Source organism: Gobio gobio (assembly GCF_949357685.1).
Source record: "Gobio gobio genome assembly, chromosome: 10".
NCBI lineage: Eukaryota > Metazoa > Chordata > Actinopteri > Cypriniformes > Gobionidae > Gobio > Gobio gobio.
In genome coordinates, this window is record NC_137116.1 from 34047440 (window position 1) to 34066994 (window position 19555).

A 19555-nucleotide genomic window follows, 5' to 3' on the forward strand; every position below is an offset into this window, starting at 1 on the left:
ATCTGTGCTTTAAGCAATTTTCACGCAAGTTTCTTTGACCCCACGTCGTGCAATAAAATCATTTAATGCACAACTAGCCATGGATTATCCTTATATGTTACAATCAAAGTAACTTTTTTTTTGCTAACAGTTTACACTACAATGCCAATGCCTTGTATTTTAAGACTTATGTCCTCCAGCTCTTGTGCTTCTTAGTGATGTTTTTATTAATTTATTTTATTATTTAACTGTATGATGAATGAACCTGCAATGCTCTCTCTCTCGCTTTCTCAGACTTAGCAAATATTAGCTGATATTATAACTGCATACTTGTAAAGAAATAATGGAGATAATAATGAAAAAGGATATTTTCAATATCTATAACTCCATTTAGTTAGTCAGTCAGCAGCTCCAGTCATGGATTTCCTGGCTTTTGGTGTCACAAATTACACCAGGAATCATTAAAGAGCTGATGCAGCATCATCTAGATCCGCTGTAGGCCCAGGGGTGCAAGTAGAGTGAAAAATGTGAATTTCTCCCTCACGAAGAAAAGCATTTTGGGTAATCCTGCAGCTGATGCACAGTAGTAGCATTGGGTACTGGCTTTATCTGTCTTTGGTGCACCAAAGTAAAGTTAGCGTAGTAAGTGCATCAAATCAACGCAGAAACGGTATATGAAATGCTTATTTAGTCCCTCTGTTATTGTCTTTTTTTTTTTTTTTTTAGCTGGCGTCAAGCATCTATAGCTTTGCCTGCTCTCTGTGGAATCATCACACGGACACATTCCTACAGCAGATCTACGCTGGAGACCAACAGACTGCTCTTAGCTCCCTGGAGCGTACGCTGCTCTCTCTGAAAGGTACACACACACACACACACATACACACACACACACACGGACAGTGCTGAAACACTTATTGCTTCTTAGAAAATTTCCCCACTTACGACTGCTCCAGATTGTAGACTATACATAAAAGCACAGACACTGGTTGAGTTAATGTTGCAAACCACTCACTTGCTGGATAATTTTAGTAGCTTTAAGCCCTCCACAATCGAACACGAACAGCGAGCTAGGCTTAAAAACTGAAACGGTACTGCTAATTTAATTTCTGGTCTGTTTGTCAGGCAAACTCATTGAATCAGTATTAATGTATAATAAAAATGCATTTTGTGAGAAAATAGAAGCGGTTTTCACTCAAACGTAGATGAATACCTCCAAACCTCTAAAGTTGAACGAATCAATCCACTATCATTCCTTTTCTAAATGTAACATTTTCAATTTGGTAATAAACATGGCTATAAATCAAATTAGTAATAATGCCAAGTCTTTTTTTTTTTTAATTACTTTTTAGTGCTTGACTTGAATAATGACTTATTATTCTTATATATTTTTTTGAATTATTGCTTTCTTGACTATTAACTGAGAGAATATATGGAATATTTGTACTTTTTTTGTTTAGTTACTCTGCAGGATTATTTTTAATATGTTAGTGAATGTAAAAGACGTTTTAAAAATGAATACATTAAAAGAAATGGAAGGCAGTTTAAAACCTGTGATTTATATGGTAGACTTTCTCTTAACCTTTCATGTATATCCTAGTCAAAGTGAGTGAAATAAGTTAACTATTATATTTATTGAGCAGTAGACTTAGCATGTATGGTTGTATTGAGGCTTTTTCTTCTGCCTCATTCAGCGTATATGGTAATATTACTCAGTACTAGTCATTTAAAGTCTGTAAGATCTAATGGTTTTGTATTGATTGTTTTGTTCCACTTGCAGTTCTTCGGAAGCTTACCGTGCATGGATTTGTTGAGCCACATAACAACATGGAAGTCATGGTGAGCTCTTAAGTATTACAAAAAAAGGGATGATAAAAGATTCAACCACGGCCTATTATAAGATTTCTAGCAGAAGTGGTCAGGTTCTTCAGGTCCAGTCGTGTCTGACAACTGAAAATGCTGGAGTTTGTTTTTGGATGATCGAGGAGGATTTTTCTTGAAACCCTCCCAAACAACTTGTAGTGATGTAGGTGCCGTTTGATATTTATTTTAGGCTTTCTGACCCCAAGACTCAACTAATCTCTGCAATTCTCCATCTGTGATCCTTGGAGAGTCTTTGGCCACTCAAACTCTCCTCCTCACCGCACGTTAGGACGATACGGACACATGTTCTCTTCCAGGCAGATTCGTAACATATTTAGTCGATTGGAATTTCTTAATTATTGCCGTGATGGTGAAAATGGGGATTTTCAATGCTTTAGCTATTTTCTTACAGCCACTTTCTATTTTGTGAAGCTCAGCAATCTTTTGCTGCACATCAGAACTATATTCTTTGGTTTTACTCATTATGATTAAGGGAATGTGGCCTTTGTGTTTACTCATATTTATACTTCTGTGAAACAGGAAGTCATGGCTGGACAATTTCATGCTCCTAGTCATCCTGGTGCGCTAAAAAATGTAAAAATTAATGGGAATATACTAAAGAGATATTTTACTTATAAGAATTTCTAGGGGTTTCAATAATTGTGGGCAACATTCATTGGAGAAAAACACTTATTTCATAATGAGATTTTTCTCCTACTTTCAATTGTTTTACTTCAATGTAAGGTTTACATTTTGTGAATTTTTTAAATATATATAGAAATTCATATTCATAATATGAATATAAATATATATGATTATATATTTCAACAAATGCCATTTGCACACTCTGCATTTCAAAGGAAAGTCAAGTTAAATTTGGAAACTGAGTAGTTGTTTGCACGTAAAATCAACCTGAGAGTTAAGATGTTGGTGTTCTGACATTAAAAATAAATAATTGCACATAAATTAGATGCTCATTCTCAAGTGGAAGATAGGGGTTGAGAGAAAAAAAACAGGTCGGTGTGAATATTTAATGCATTACATATATCCTGAGGTAGTTGTGCATAAAACATTAGAAAATCCTTCCTTTAAACACAACATTTTCTGCCTTCTCTGACACATAAGAAATACTAGTGATTTATTTGTTCACTTTGTTGTATTTAAATGGGTTAAATGGGAGTTTTGTCACGATGTAATCTGGATGCGAGGAGAATTTGCCGGCACAAAGCACATGCTGAAGTGAAGCCAGCCTCTGCAGGAAGCCCATATGGTGCCTTCATCTCTTAATGCATCTGTGGGAGTTTGCTTATCAGAGATAATTTTCAGATTACATTGTTGCGATTCATCCTAAACCTTAATGAGTCTTTGAAAAAAAATGAAATTGGCAGGAAACAATGAGTGAAAGAAAGTTTTGTAGCTTTGTTGGTGCAGTGCAACACTGCAGAAAAGATTTTATGTAATAACACTGAGATTTAAAATGTATTTTTTTTAGTTTCAAAGGAAATTTAGTTAGGATTACTTCATATACACAAACTGTCTATATATAGCATAAGAGGATATTTCTGTATATTTGGACTGGGTGATGCATTTTGAATATTCACAGCATATTCAAAATGAATATGATGTTTCCATTTCTTCCCTTTCTACTTTAAAGAAGATCCAAGTTTTTTTTTTTATTAAACCCCTGATCCTGCAGCCCATTTGTTAGACTGTCAGGACGACTACATCTTTGGAGCCTATGCAACTGACGTTTTGAATTTGAGCTTATTAGTTGCGGTAAAGGAAATGATGATGGCACCATTATTGATCCCTTCAGGAGGTAAGACAACTCAAAAGAGAATATTTTCATTGAGCTGCGGCCTCTGGCTATCAATCAACCACCAAGCTACAGAGAAACAGTGTTCTCCCAGTAGGGCTGTAGCTCTCTTGTCTCTCTGGAGTCTTTTGGACTTTAATGTTGTCTTTCAGCTCAAAGCCTGAGACTCACTGTCATAAAATATCCCAATCCTTTCCCCCCAATCCTCCTCATGCTCGTTGCTCCATCCCTATCAAACTCAGAGCATCTTCAGTTTGCCTTTGACTGATGCCCAGTGTCCGAAGTGGACTTCACAGGGCGTTCAGCCACCTGTGAGATTTCTCATCACAGGGAGCTTATATGTTCGCTGCTTCAAATGGCATAAGAAACAAGTGAACATCAATATATTTCATAAAAGGCAGTCGAGAAGGAAGTCTCGCTTTCGCCATAGATATGGCCCGCATCCTGAAGCTCAACATCATAATTAATAGAAGTGAGACTAACTCATCTTACCAATGCTGATGCCATTCTCTGTCCCATTGAGGAAAAATACATCAAATATAAAATAAAATACAGCTCATAACTGATGCTTTCACTGGTGTCAAATAAAGTTTGCATATAGCATGTGAATTGAAGATCAGATTTATATTTGTTTGGCGGAGACATATTTATGTAGCTATTGATCAGTAAAAACACATGAACACATAAATAGGCCCAATGACACCTTAAAGTGTAACCAAAAAATGTAATGTTTTTTTAGTTTTTATTTAAATTAGAAAAACGAATGATTACTTGTATTTAAAATATTTCAAGGATCAAGTGATTGCATTATATTTGTATATCATTTTATTGTGTAAATTTGTTTTATTTATTTAAATGATATAAAAATGATGTATGTACTGTATGAATGCGTGCGTGTGCGTGCGTGCGTGCGTGCGTGCGCGTGCGTGTGTGTGTGTGTGTGTGTATGTATGCATGTGTGTTTGTATATAAATGTGTACATGCATACATACACACATACATATATACACGCACACATACATACACGCACACATACATGCCTACATGCACTTCAGGGGGTGTATTACAGAAACTTTCTATCTTAGGTCTTAAGATATAAGTTAATTTAGGATTTTTCATAATTTCGTATTACAGAAGCAAATCTTAATTTGATTCAGGATTCTTATCCTATCTTACAAAATCTCATCTTATCTGTAATTGGGAAATATTAACTCGCTCCATCGAGTTTGGTAATCAACTGTCAGGAAAAATTGAGGAAAAATTGAAAAAGAAATTGAAAAAAAAAAAGAAAAAATTGAGGAAAAATACATCAATTATAAAATAAAATACAGCTCATAACTGATGCTTTCACTGGTGTCAATTAAAGTTTGCATATAGCATGTAAATTGAAGATCGGATTTATATTTGTTTTGCGGAGACATATTTATGTAGCTATCGACCAGTAAAAACACATGAACACATAAATAGGCCCAATGACACCTTAAAGTGTAACCAAAAAATGTAATGTTTTTTTTGTTTTTATTTAAATTAAAAAAACGAATGATTCCTTGTATTTAAAATATTTCAAGGATCAAGTGATTGCATTATATTTGTATATAATTTTATTGTGTAAATTTGTTTTATTTATTTAAATGATATAAAAATGATGTATGTACTGTATGAATGCGTGCGTGCGTGTGTGTGTGTGTGGTATGTATGTATGTATGTATGCATGTGTGTTTATATATAAATGTGTACATGCATACATACACACACACACACATATATACACACATACATATATACACACATACATACACACACACATACATGCCTACATGCTCTTCAGGGGGTGTATTACAGAAACTTTCTATCTTAGGTCTTAAGATATGATAAGTTAATTTAGGATTTTTCACAATTTCGTATTACAGAAGCAAATCTTAATTTGATTTAGGATTCTTATCCTATCTTACAAAATCTCATCTTATCTGTAATTGGGAAATCTTAAACCGCTCCATCGAGTTCGGTAATCAACTGTCAGGTCTGTTACCAAACAACCAACAACACACAAACTGCTTCTGAGGTAAACCTAAAATCAAAATGGAGAAACAAAGGCGTGCTTTCAATTTCAGTGCGGCAGAGATTGAAATTTTAATAAGCTCTGAAAAGTTAAAGCCTTATAAATCGTTTTATAAATCGCCTTTTGCGAAAAAAGAAAAGAAGTAAGGCGTTAGTCACTTGAAGAATGACCGGTAATGCTCCGTGACGGCTCGTTGGCCTCTGTAATGTTGGTCACAATTAGTCAACTAACTGCAATATCATGTCGTGGGAGTTTGTAATTATTTACGAGTATTTTATCACCAAAGCACAGCACATCCTCTGGGTCCTCCAAAAGTCTCTTCACCATCAAACGTCGCTGCTATACGTCCTGTATAATTAATAAATGTAACGTCATTCTTGAAAAAGGCTTTTTGTACTGTGATATTTACCGTTGGATTTCAAAAAGTTTTGAAGTTAGGACACCAGTGGGGTTGTCCTAAAGTTAAGACCGCTTTTAGGATTTTTTGTTGAGTTAGGATGCTTCTATAATACCGGTTTCCTATCCATAGTTAAGATAAGATTATGCATTTAAGAAATGTCATTCTGTAATCGTTTTTGTCCTAAATGCGGTCCTAACTGAAATTGCCATGCTTACCAAACAGATAAGATAGGATTCTAAAGTTAAGATGTTTCTGTAATACGCCCCCAGACATAAAGCTACTGTTTATACTAATGCATTTTTTATCCTTTAAAAAAATTCTCCAATTTAAAAATAATTCAATATGATATATATTGGTGTATTTTATATAAAGTATGGTCTTTTATTGTATATGGTCTTTTATTTATAAGTATATATCTACAAAATATTGATTTCTTTATTACGGCTTCATACTTGAATGCTGTCTGTGTTTGATGTTGGTGTTGCAGATGAGCGTTTTTTTTCCCCCTTCAGATTTTGTCAGAGTGCTTCTTTGTGTATGCAGTGCAGCTTAAGGCATAAAGAAATTCAATGTATATTAATATGCACAGTTACCTTTTCACTTCATTTATACTGCTAAAATGACAGTCAATTATCCCATTATTTATAGTGTTAAGAGCAAATTTACTGCTGTAATTTACTGTTTGTGGTGCAGAAATTTCCATCTGCCAGCAGAGTGTTACTTGTGCCCTGTGTTGATCAGACTCGTTCCATCTATTTAACGACCGTTCTTGGATTGTATCCTGGCACGGCAGGCACTCTCTAAATCTCTCATCGGACGCACCACGTAAACAGCCTGTCCTTCCCCAACCTGAGTTAAGATTGCCTGGGGCTTCCTGCCAAAGCTGCCTTCAACATGAAAACCTAGATGTTGTCAGCGGCATGATCTCAAAGTCACTAACCACACCTGATACCGATGTTTCATTTACTATCTCTGTCTCCTTCCCTAGGGCTTCCTCAATGCAGTGTTCGAGAGGCTAAAGCAGTTTCTAGAATGCTGTGAGTATTACATGCTTTTTGTTTTATAATTCCAATAGTGTAACACAGCTTTTAGGATTTTTTCAAGTTTTTTCCATTGACATTAGAATTTAAAACGCTTTGTTTGTTTGTTTATGCCGGGTGCACACTGTATGATTTATAATAGTTCTTTACGATTGTTGCTTGTCAGACTGTATGAACATGATCCCCGCTGTAAGCAATGTCACACTGTAGGATCTCAGTTTTCATTCATTTCAGACTGTACGACAGTCAAGTCCGTGGTTTTACAACTTTAATCCGTGACTGAGATGCATTTACAAGCAAGATAAAAATTGTGGATAGCAAACAAAAACACTGCTTATTTAATATTTTTGTCTTGTTTCCAGTCTAAATATCAAACAATTCTTAGGTCAAGATGCATTTACTAGACAAGTAAAATGACATAAGATATTTTTTCTTGTTTTCTGGAAAATCAAATCAAAATGAAAGTGGTATTTGCTTAAAACAAGCAAAATTATCTGCCAATGGGGTAAGAAAAATAATCTTGTTTCTGTTTGAAATCTTGTTTTTTCTTAAGAATAATTTTTCTTGGCAGAATTTTGTTTGTTTTAAGCAAAAAATCACTTAATTTAGATTTTTTTTCCCCTCCAGAAAACAAGAAAAAATATCTTATGTAATTTTGCTTCGTGAAAATATCTTGATTTTAAGAATTTTTAGATATTTGGACTGGAAACAAGACAAAAATACTAAGTAAGAAAAGCATTTTTTGCAGTGATCAGTCTCTAGTGTTAATTTTCACTATGGCTATTTAAAAAAAAACTAAAAGAAAACTGGGGGGAAAAAACAAAGACGTGTGTGTTGAGCAAGTGGTGGTTTGTTGTTGTCTTACTAATTGCTTCATCAGGTTCTGCCCTGATATTATTTTTTGATTTGACTGTTGTCGTAAGAGAAGCCATACAGCAGGACTATGTGTCAAATCTTCTGACGCTGCCAGAATTTCGCCGGAGATAAAATTTGATCGCAATGATCTTTAATCGGCTGTCGGCGAACAAGTCAAACTAGCATTCACAGATTTTGGCCTAGTATCAGAGGAATCTCAAGAGGATTCACAAAATTTGTCTCAGGCGCCTAAAACGTGGACAAAATTATACAGTGTGAACCTGGCTTTAGTAAATCTTAGGACTTGTAAACAAGCAACTTGATGTACACTTCCTTGAAAAAGTCTATATGCTCACATTTAGGGTGCATTTATTTAATAACAATTACAGTAAAAACAGAAATATTGTGAAATATTACAATTTAAAATAATGTTTTTCAATCTGAAATCTGAATATATTTTTTAAAATGTCACATGATCCTTTAGAAATTATTCTAGTATGCTGATTTGGTGCTCAAGAAACATTCCTTATTATTAATTAGAATAAATAATTTTTTGTTATTATAAAAAAAACAGTTGTGTGGTTTGTTTTTGTGGAAACGTGATACTTTCATTTCAAGATTCTTTGATGAATAGAAAGTTCAAAAGAACAGAATATAGTTCAAAATGTAAATAAAATTATATTAAAAATAATGTTTTATAAAATTATAATTTTAAATGGCCACTTTTTATCTGTTTTACACACCCTTGCTGATATTAACTTCTTTAAAAACAAAAATAAATACGGACACCAAACCTTTGAACGGTAGTGTATATTTATTAGATTTAAAGGTGCACTCAGTACATTTTTGTTTGTTGTACTGGTCCAAGTTTTCAGTTACCGATGCCATTGTGAAAATTATTAAATTATCAATTAATTATTTCAGCAAAAATGTCTAATAAAGCAGGTAGCATTTGGCTAGTTAGGTGATAACATGTCAGCTCCCATGAGGCAACCGACTGCATGTAAAATATCAAAAAAAGTATTAGACTACAAGTATGACAGGAGTAATCGCATGTAAAGATACATGATTTTACATTTTTTCAGTACTATTCATTTCTTTGTGTAAAACTTTTTTTTGTGTGAGGACAAATAAGTGAGAACACCTTTGAACACTTTTCCCCACAATGTACTGTTAGACTTGTTTTTTTTCCAATTAAATTTTATTCAAAGCTATTCCCATTTGGAAAATAAAGTGGTATGATATTATAGTGAATTTGGATTTAGATGAACAACCATTTAGGAGAAATGAACATTTGATTTTGCTTGTAGGAGTTTTTAATCCTCAGCCCATCCAGAGATAACAGCCACATTTTAAGGTTACAGAGTTCAATATCTGTTATTGAGTGAAGAAAAAACATTGTTCCTGTTCATTTTTGACTGTCAGTTGAAGCCAAATACCCATCTACTGCTTTTTGTCTTTTTATATTTTTATGTCCTAACTACACGCGCCGCGACACTCGATAAAAGGTATCTTTTCCATGTTAGAGTTTTTGTCCTAACCAGCCGCGGCGGCGACACGCAATTAATCTATTTTAGAAATGGTTTCTATTTGTCTGCGACGTCGCGGCTGGAATAACAACACAAAACATGGCAATGATAATCTCAGGTAGTGTTTATGTGTTTTATTTAATGTCAAAAGCATGTAGTGTGACTTTGAATATCATTTAGTGCTCCCAGCTTTGTTAGTCGTACTAAAAGCAACAAGGGATAATTCACCTCAGATCTTGAAATTAAACAAATTGAAACAAGAACGTTCAAACTGTGAACCAACAAGTATTTCTATGACAAAGATTGTTTTAGTTACTCAGTAAGTATTTTAGTAATGTTTAAATGGTGTAATATTTGTGAATTTGATTATGTACTTATCCATTTCCTTGCGAGTGCCGTCAAGATTAATCTGTGGTGCCGTGCACTTGCCGCGAGAGCCCGCCCACACGCTGTTCTGATTGGCTGTGGTTTTTGATTGATTTATTGCATCTCGCAGTCGCGTCGCGTCTGGTGTGGACAGACATGTTGCTTATCGCTGGAATCTTATCGCGTCACGTGTAGTTAGGACACGGTGTAAGGCCTAGATTTATAACAATATGTGCATTTTGTAATGTTACAGGTTCATTGTACAATATTATCTTTCCCGCAGTTTAATCCGAAATAATATTATAAGTAAAAGGATTTAAACGAAAATAACTTTTAGATATTTCTGATTGAGATCACAAGGTTAATTCTGACTGCAGTTCTTTATTGCTAGAGTATAGAGTGCATAGTCAAAGGCCGAACTAATTTATTTTTGAAAGATCACCACTTCAAAGGATCCAACTATATTTTTGCTAAAGCAAAAGACAATAATGCCAAATCTGCATTGTTTTACCTGGAGATGCTGTGCCCTGCTTTTCTCAGGCTCGTCGTTGCATGCGTTATATGTCATCAGATGAGACAGAAGCAAGCTGTTATCTGCTGGTGATATCACAGGCAATATGTTCTCCTGGCTGGGCCGCAGGTCAGGTTCAATTCGGCCTGTTGGTATTTCGTTGTGGATGAGAGACTTAGCTTATGAGCAAACAGAATGTGAAATATCAACTCTGGGCCAGATAAGGTCCCCCAAATAATCCAGGCCTTTTGGGTTCTATTAATTTCTTCATTTCTCTCCACACCGAGAAATTGATGCCCAATCCCCTTGAAAGGTTACCCTGCTCTATCACACTGTATCACGCTGTCCTGAGTGTTGACTTGCAAGGAAACAGATTAGTCTCCGCCGTTTGGCTGCTGAGAGGAGATGTTTTTTGCTTTTCTAATTTTTGGTTTTCGTTCGACTGATTTAGTATGGGAGCTTGCTTCCACCACAAAAAATAAAAAAGGTAATTGTGACTTGTTAAAAAGTCTGAATTGCGAGAGCTTTATAACTCACAATTCTGAGTTTATATCTCAATTCTGACCATTTTCTCAATTGCAAGTTATAAAGTCTGAATTGCAAGATATAAATTCGTAATTCTAAGAAAAAGGAGTCAAAATTGTTAGATAAGTCACAATTACCTTTTTGTTTTTTTATTCTGTGGCAGAAACAAGCTTCCATTATGATCAATCACAATAAATTCAATGTATAAAATGCGTTTAATTAAGAAAAAAAGTGGAGCACAAAACTGATTTTGGCAGAATAAAGAATGAAGGTGAATAAAGACTGAGAATGTCAAGCTCCAAAATGAAAAAAAAAAAAGCACCGCAACAATATCATAAGAGTAATTCAGACAACTTTTTTTGAGGAACAACCCGAAAGTCAATATTCCCAGATAATTTTCTCCTCAAGTGAGCAAATCATCGAGAACTGGATCAGTCTAATTTGTCAATAGATCATAAAGGCAAGTTTTGAACTATCATAAACGTGCTAAGAAGAGATAGATTCAGTTTTCAGTAGTGGCCCACATGACTGCACACGAGTCACATGGGCCACTTTTTTAAATGGTGCTTTTTGTCATTGAAGTTTTGAAATGACATGAGTGTGTGTCGAATGAAATGAAATGAGAATTTTAGTTTTTGTGTGAACATATTCCTTATACAAGGAAACTAAAGCTTATTTTTTCAGCCTTTTCATCTACTTTTTGCAGGCCGTCAAGTTGGACCAGGCAGTGTTTGCAGAGAAAAGCTTGAGAAGACCGTCATTTTGTTCACCAAAGTTGTAAGTCTAAAAGTTTGGTCAATTAAGAGGGCAACCGAAATAATCTAGACACTTACTTGAGATGTAGTGGGCCATGCTGAACTCTTGAACTGTGGTTTAACATAATCTCTAATGCTTTCTGCTAGTTGCTGGACTTCCTGGAATGCCACCCGTGGCCTTTCATCCCCCTTATTCAGCGCTCGCTAGAGTTTGCGGTCAGCTACGTGTTCACAGAGGCTGGCGAGGGAGTTGTTTTTGAGCGTTTTATTGTACAGTGCATGAACCTCATCAAGATGATTGTCAAAAACGATGCCTACAAACCTGCCAAGAACATTGAAGGTAGGCAGCCCATCAGCAGCCTGCGTAATGACTTTGGCATGGCGAGCCTCCATTTTAAAGTTCTAGCTTATTCGAAATAGGAAATGGATAAAAGTCTTTAAACACATCAAGGGCATTTCTGAGTTGGTAGAGGGCAAGAGCGAATCAATGAGATGTTTCATAATGAAATCTGGCTGTTCAGTCATGACTGAGGTTCCCTAGATAGAGATTGAAGTAAACCGATATAAAAATGCCTCCAGTTTCATTGTTTTATTGCCTTACTAATGGACTGTAGGAGCTCATGAGACATTTGCACAATGAATGATCTAATATCTTGAACGTTGCGATATGGATAATTGTATATTAAAGTGATGTTGCAATATGCATTCCAGACAGTAAACCAGAGAGCCTGGAGGCACATAAAATTAAGACTGCATTCTTTACACACCAAACACTGACGGAGATCGGCAGGAGACTGGTGTCCAAATACTTTCTGCTGACAGAGGAAGAGCTAACCATGTGGGAAGAAGACCCCGAGAGTTTTGGTAAATGTGAATTATGAACTCAATAACATATCTAAAGCTGTGAAACTTTTGTTTTTATTTTTCTGGGCCGTTTGCCATTTAATCAGAGAGAGACAGTAGAGATGGGGAGAACAATCGATACCCAAGACAGAATCTAACTGGAATCCCAAATGAGGGCCACAGCTTTACATGTCTGCAGCATGTGCGTTAACTGCTAGGTCACATCATGACCAAAAAAACAAACTACTACATGGTTCAAATGATAAGCCAAAGCCATGTTTCAACTTGATGAATGATACGTGAACGCTTGGATTCCCTGCCCGACATAGGGTTTTCTTGGTTATTTTGGTCCAGACCAGAAAAAGAAAATAGTACATTTAGTCTTAGTTCGCTTAGCGTTCACACTGTCATTTTTAAGATTGAACCTAAAGATACAAAAAAACAAACACATTTTGCGATGGTACTTTACGAACAATGCTGTGTTCTGGACGGTGTTTCTGACACCTTCCCTGCACTGAACTGTAATTGGCAACGCAGCTCCTATGATGAGAAAAAACAGGTATGCTTTAGCATACTGTCCTTTTTAGGGTGTGTTAGATGTCGTTGGTCTGTGTTGAGTTCATATTTCAGTCGAACCGCACCAAAGTTTTCTTGGAAGCAGACTCAGACCCACCTTTTAATGATCTGTAATGATCTGCCTATCATGGACGGCGTGACTTTGCCAATTCCTGTGGAGTTTTTTTTATCTTGGACTTACCAACTAATTAAAATTTGGTAGTCTTAACTCTTTTTGTTGACTAATGTTTAGTTGAGTATTGGGGGAAGCCCTAGTAAGTACATGTATTTTAATTAAAGGATTAGGTCACCTCAAAATGAAGATTTTCTGATAATTTACTCACCCCCATGCCATCCAAGATGTCCATGTCTTTCTTTCTTCAGTGGAAAAGAAATTAAGTTTTTTTGAGGAAAACATTTCAGGATTTTTTCTCCACACAATGGACTTCAGTTGCAACCAATATGTTGAACGTCCCCATCAGTGCAGTTTCAAAGGGCTTTGAAGTGTTTCAAATGGTACTGCGCGATCCCAGCTGAGGAATAGGGTCTTATCCAGCGAAACGATCAGTCATTTTCTAAAAAAAAATTAAAACCCAAACTAATCATTTTTAACCACAACTCATCGTCTTGTGCTGGTCTGCAACGAGCCAGGGTTTACGTAATGTGCGTTGAAAAGGTCACGCCGAACGTGGCCGGAAGTACCACTCAATATGAAATCCAGAATCTGCAAAAATCTGTAACGTCCGGTCAAGCTTACAAACAAAATTGGAATCAGCCAAGACGCAATCGGTGCATCTTTAATGTCAACCACGGAGCTTAATGTACTCAAATATGGAAAATCGCCATTCTAAAATCCCATAGGACATTATTTTCCGGATTTTAGGGCTACAAACTGAACCACACTGCTGCAGGTGTTTATTAATGATGACCCTATATGGCTTAACCTGTCAACAAAGAGGAGGACAGGCTAACTTGCATGCATGAATCTCTGCGGTGAAAGTGGCTATGACAACAGAACAGATGTACTACCCATGAACTTGAAGTCAAGAAGCTGCCCTTTCTCGTCAGTTATGCGAGCCCAGCGTTGTGTCATGTCCAGAGATGCTGAACCGTACCTTCTGCATTAATTTAACACGCGTAATTCATTTCAAGGAAATGGGCTTCACAAAGTACAGTTGGCTGTAATTTAAAATCTCTTGGTGTACTTAGCTGGTGTCATTTTATAATGTGTATTGCCGTGGTCCAGTGATTTGTTTCTGGCATGGGCAATGCCAGTTGGTGAATCGTCCAGGGTCCTGCTGTCAAGGCAGTGTAATTGCGATTAATTCAGTGACTTGGCAGCAGACGGAATAGTTCTGGCCTTTGGATGACCAACCCATAGGAACGTAAGGTGACTAGAGATGATAAAGGAGGTGACATTGTCACTTTTAATGACCTGCTCTTTGATTGGATCAGGGGAGGAGAGAATCCTGCCACATTCATGGTGTGGAACCAGGATATGATTTCTCATAAAGGCTGCCTGATTGATAGAAAAAAGGTTCTTTCATAAGTTGGGAAGGTTGGAAGTGTAGTTCACCAAAAAAAAAAAAAAAATTCTCTTACCATTTACTCACCATCTCACCATTACCATCTAGTCTTTTTTCTTCCATGGAACATTTTTGAAGAATATCCAGGCCACTCTTTTCAATATAATGAAAATGTATGTTGACTGGGACTGTCAAGCTCTAAAATGACAAGAAAGCACCATAAAAGAATCATAAAAATTGTCTGTTCATGAGAGAAATTCAGCTCACTAACAGCTTGAGTATCAGTGAATGATGACTAAAAAATGTCTCTGTCACAAAGCTATCATGAGGCTTCAAATGACTTGGAATATTGCGCACAAGTAGGATGATTTTGCTTTTTGAAGCTTGACAGCCTCAGCCCTCCTTCAGTCCTATTATATTGAAAAGAGTGGACAGGACTTTTTTCATCAAAGTCATATTGGTTTGTAATGACATGAAGATGAATAACTGGCTGAATTTTTTATTTTTGGGTGAACTATACCGTTGAAGTGCATGATATATGTTGTGACAAGTTGTGTTTAATGTTGTTTCTTTCTTCAGCTGTGGAAGAGACAGGTGGTGACTCTTGGAAGTATAGTTTGCGGGTAAGTGGTTTTTCGCTTCAAACTCTCTCTATGAAATTTTGTTTGACTGATTTTATAATTATAATTTATAAAACTGCTTTTTTGCATATGCAACATTTCCATTTGCCCATCTTTTGGTACTTTACCTTAGAGAAAGATGTATTCCAAGGTCAACGGAAGTGTCAGTAAATGAAAAGCGTCTGAAAAGGAATCAGGGGTCGGTCTCATTTCTATGAAATTTACATGGGGGGGCCATGACTCTACAGGGTCATTTGTTACTGCCCTCATGCGACCTGATTTGCATTACATCTGGCTGCCTCCTTAATGTGGCTTTTATGTCCTGGCTTTAAAATGACATTGGCTGACTAAACTTATAACCTCATGCGAGAGTAGCGTTTTACATCACATTTGTCATTTACTCACTGAAAGAAAAATCATTTCACCTTCAGGTAATTTCAAAAGGGAATGTCTTAATTATGTATTGGGCTTAAATAGTGTTTCTTGTCCTCTGAGTGCAAATATTTATAAGCAATATAAATGCTGCACAGCATTCTAAACCAGTGGATCTCAACTCGTTGGTTACAACCCTGTTATGAATGTGTTGTCGATAGAAAAAAAGTGCTTAATTCAAATAATACATTGTTAGCAAAGGAGTAATTTAATTAAAAAATTTTCTTCAAAAGCACTTTTGTCAAAGCGCCTGCGTACAATTAAACTAATATGTTGGCATTTACTGTATTTACTTTATTTGTCTCTTGGTTGTAGGGCTGCAGGATTTCGCGAAAAAAATTTAATTGCAACTTTACAATTTTGATCTTTAAAGTGCACTTTAAGAAATTATTATTATTATTATTATTATTATTATTATTATTATTATTATTATTATTATTGTTGTTGTTGTTGTTGTTGTTATTATTATTAAAGCTTCAGGTTCGCTGTGCAAGTTTTTTGGGCTGTAAAATTTGACAAAAAGTTTTGTGATTTTTATATATCAATATGACTAAAAAAAGTGATATTATAGACTAAAATAATAATAATAATTTTCTAATGATAATTATAAATGCAAATATTAAACAAAATAGAAATATTTATAAATAAAGTAAATAATTTTATTTTACATTACAACTTTGAAAATGACAGTGTTACTATTTATGGCTGTTCTTAATTTCTTCATTTTCATATATTACACCATCAGGCTTTTATTTGGGCAGAAAAAAAACACATTGAGGACTCGACAAAGTGACCATTGCAAATCCATTTGTTCTTCATGTCAGAAGTAGCACTTGAAATATGTCAGAAATAAAACGGGGCATCAGAGATTTGTCGTCTTGTGTTGCGCTGTATCCAGTGTAGACCGCATAACTCATTATAATGGGTGCTATTGTCTGTTGTCACATTGCGCCGCTCGCGTCTGGTGTAGACACAGTGTGAAACGTGTATATATTTGTTTCATGAAATCGCAGCCTTTCCAATTTGATAATCGCACTAAGCCATATTGCAATTTTGGTTTTATTTTGATTAATCGTACAGCCTTTCTTGGTAGAAGCTAGAAAAGTATTTTCTCTGTGGTCATCCATAGCCAGTCCAGGTACCTGCCCTTATGGGTTTTGTCCTGAACCGTATTGATTATGTCAGATTTCCTGAAGGCATAGGACATATGATTTGACACGTGTGACAAATTTTGAGCGTGGCACACTTTGTAAAGGTGTGATATTTGACCTCCTCGTTTCCCCTGGGAGGTCAGTGTCCCAGCCTGTAATATCAAATGCTGAAGGTCACTGAGTCAGGTCTCGCACCCTGACCCCTTCTTCAATGCAAACTATCGATTGTGTTGGCAAGAGTGATGGATACCACGCAAAACCAGATGGTTTGCCTTCCATGTGTTTGTGTTGGTGGGTAAATGTTTGTTTAAATGTTGTTCCAGCATCGAATGCTCCCTCACGCCCTTGTCACATTCTGTTTCTTTTTGTTTCACTCAATATCTTTACAGCCATGCACGGAAGTGCTTTTCTTGGACATTTTCCACAACTACAGTCAAACTTTGACACCAGTTCTTCTGGAGATGGTGCAGAATCTTCAAGGTTGGTTACATTTGATGTGTTGATGAATATTTCATAAACTCTATCTAGGGTTGGATATTGAATCGAAATAATGAATCAAGTTGTTTCTTTCAGTACTTTGAGAGTAGTTGGACATATTTAAGTGCAGTTTTGCTTCTGGATCAGTTATGAATGTAGATGCCAAGAAATAACAATTAAACCTAATGAACAGAGTTATTGCCAAGCTGGTTAGGCTGTTTTTTTCTTTAAAGATTTTAACACTAGAACCGCCTGTTGTATACCTAAAACCGCCAGCGCGTAAGATTTACCCATGCACGTGATTACTGTTTTGATATGGCTAAAAAAACGTATTATGTCACTGCATTATGCCACTGTCTTCACAAAGTAATGTCATGAATTGATTATTTTTAGTCATCATCTATGTTTATGTCCAGTTGTTTTATGCTTTTTTTAAAGCAGGCGACAAAATCCCTTTTTGGTGAATATAGGCTAAACCAGCCTGCAATGACAACGAGAATTAGAAGGAAATAAATACATATTAGTGTGGTGTAATGTTACAATAAAATGTCATTAATCGCATATTAAGATAACCCATGTTATTTCAATTACTAAAATACCCAATAAAGCGCAATAATAATTCACCACAATGCATAGGATGTATGATTCAACAACAAATTCAAGCGCAGTTTCACCTAATTAATTATTCATTTTTGTTTTATCATTTATAATTTTAGTAAGAGAACAACACCAATAAACTTGGGGTAATCATAATTTTTTTTTTATTCATTACATCATAGATCTGAATTTTTTTTTTTTTTCAGGAAACTGATTGACTTGTGATGTGATAAATAGCAACACAAAACAAAAATAAATAATTAATCCAAAGTTTGAATATTTATAAGTAGGCTGTGGGCACATCTTCATTTGATTGTGTGTTGTGTCTACAGTAAGCCTACGTGAAAATAAAGGAATTACAGTACATAGGGGTAAATTTGACCTGCTGGCGGTTTTAGGTATAAATGTTTTTTTTTAATCTGGTTTTATCTAAACAATTTTTTAACAACACATGATTGTGAATATCACAATTTTAGCAAAAGTCAATGACTGGAAGATTTGGGTATTTTATAAAAAATCTGTGAAAAACAGCCATGGGTTTAACCTAGTGTTAAAGTGGCTTTGGGAAGCTAAACCAGTTCTCAGTACAACTATGACCTGGTTTTACCTGGTTTAAGTAGTTTTGTTTATTTCATCAGGGATAGATTTATTACATTTACTAATAGAGAAAAGTGAGCATTTTCATGCATGACTCTTGGGATTCAAGGACACAGTGAATAAATGAGACAAGTCAAAGCTTTTAATGTGATGATTAAAGACTCGCTGATCAAAGGAAACGTTACATCATTATGCTGTAATGAAAGAAATGCAACATCTGGAGCAGGAGTAGTTAAGAATATGGTGAAAAAAGTATTATTTTATAAACTGAAGGTTGATTTATCACTAGTTCATATTGCAGGTCCCTTTTTATCTATAGTAATTAACATGTTAACATGTTCTTACGTGAAATATTTTGAAAAGCCATCCACGTGTGCTACTAGAGTAGGCACAGAAAATCTTCTCGGATGTCACGGTTTTTACAGAACTCCTTTTTGAAGTGTTTCATCATTGAAGTACTCTCTTTTCTAGCTTCCGGCTGACATTAGCTTAGAGAGGCGGGGTTGTCACCAAATGACACATGCCATCCGTTCTTCAAAGCTCTCTTTGTTTCCAAATGAGGGATTTTCTCTAACTTTTTTCTGTGAGGAAAAACTGACAAAGTCACATGGGGTTCTTCTTTAGATGTTGACTTTTTATTATAGCCTTGCAGGGCAGATGTCACCTTTATAAAGCACACCCTGCTAAGCTGAAGCGGGTCCACCGCTAGTGCTCCGCTTAGAGCCGCGTGTAGCAATTAAGCTTGCACTTTCAGACAAATACAAGGACCATCTGACAAGCGTTACGCTCTCATTGCTTTTGATCTGGCTCCCTAATTAATTTGTGAACGACTCAAATGAGCTATGTGTAAATTAGTTGATTAAAATTTACTATCATGATTAAATTAGGACGATGTGCTAACTGCTAAATGGTATTCTTAAGGATATTCATATAAGAATCTTGGTGTGTTTTGCCATGGAATTTGAGTTTTTATTAGAAGTGAATCCATATTTTACTAAATTGGAGATATTTTTAATATTTGATATATTTTTATTTTGTGTGATGTCATTATAAAAGCAC

At 35.6% G+C, this 19555-nt stretch overlaps 1 protein-coding gene across 1 annotated transcript in view; it reads left to right on the top strand.

Annotated features, from left to right (window-relative positions):
* The window catches only part of ipo11 (importin 11), a 232764-nt gene that overhangs the window by 63709 nt on the left and 149500 nt on the right, over positions 1–19555 (top strand). Inside the window, exons 6-13 of the mRNA XM_079826503.1 lie at positions 706–838; positions 1760–1818; positions 7106–7154; positions 11650–11720; positions 11846–12038; positions 12410–12562; positions 15202–15245; positions 17215–17305. Coding sequence (XP_079682629.1) covers positions 706–838; positions 1760–1818; positions 7106–7154; positions 11650–11720; positions 11846–12038; positions 12410–12562; positions 15202–15245; positions 17215–17305 — 793 coding nt within the window. The remainder of the gene's footprint in view (positions 1–705; positions 839–1759; positions 1819–7105; positions 7155–11649; positions 11721–11845; positions 12039–12409; positions 12563–15201; positions 15246–17214; positions 17306–19555) is intronic.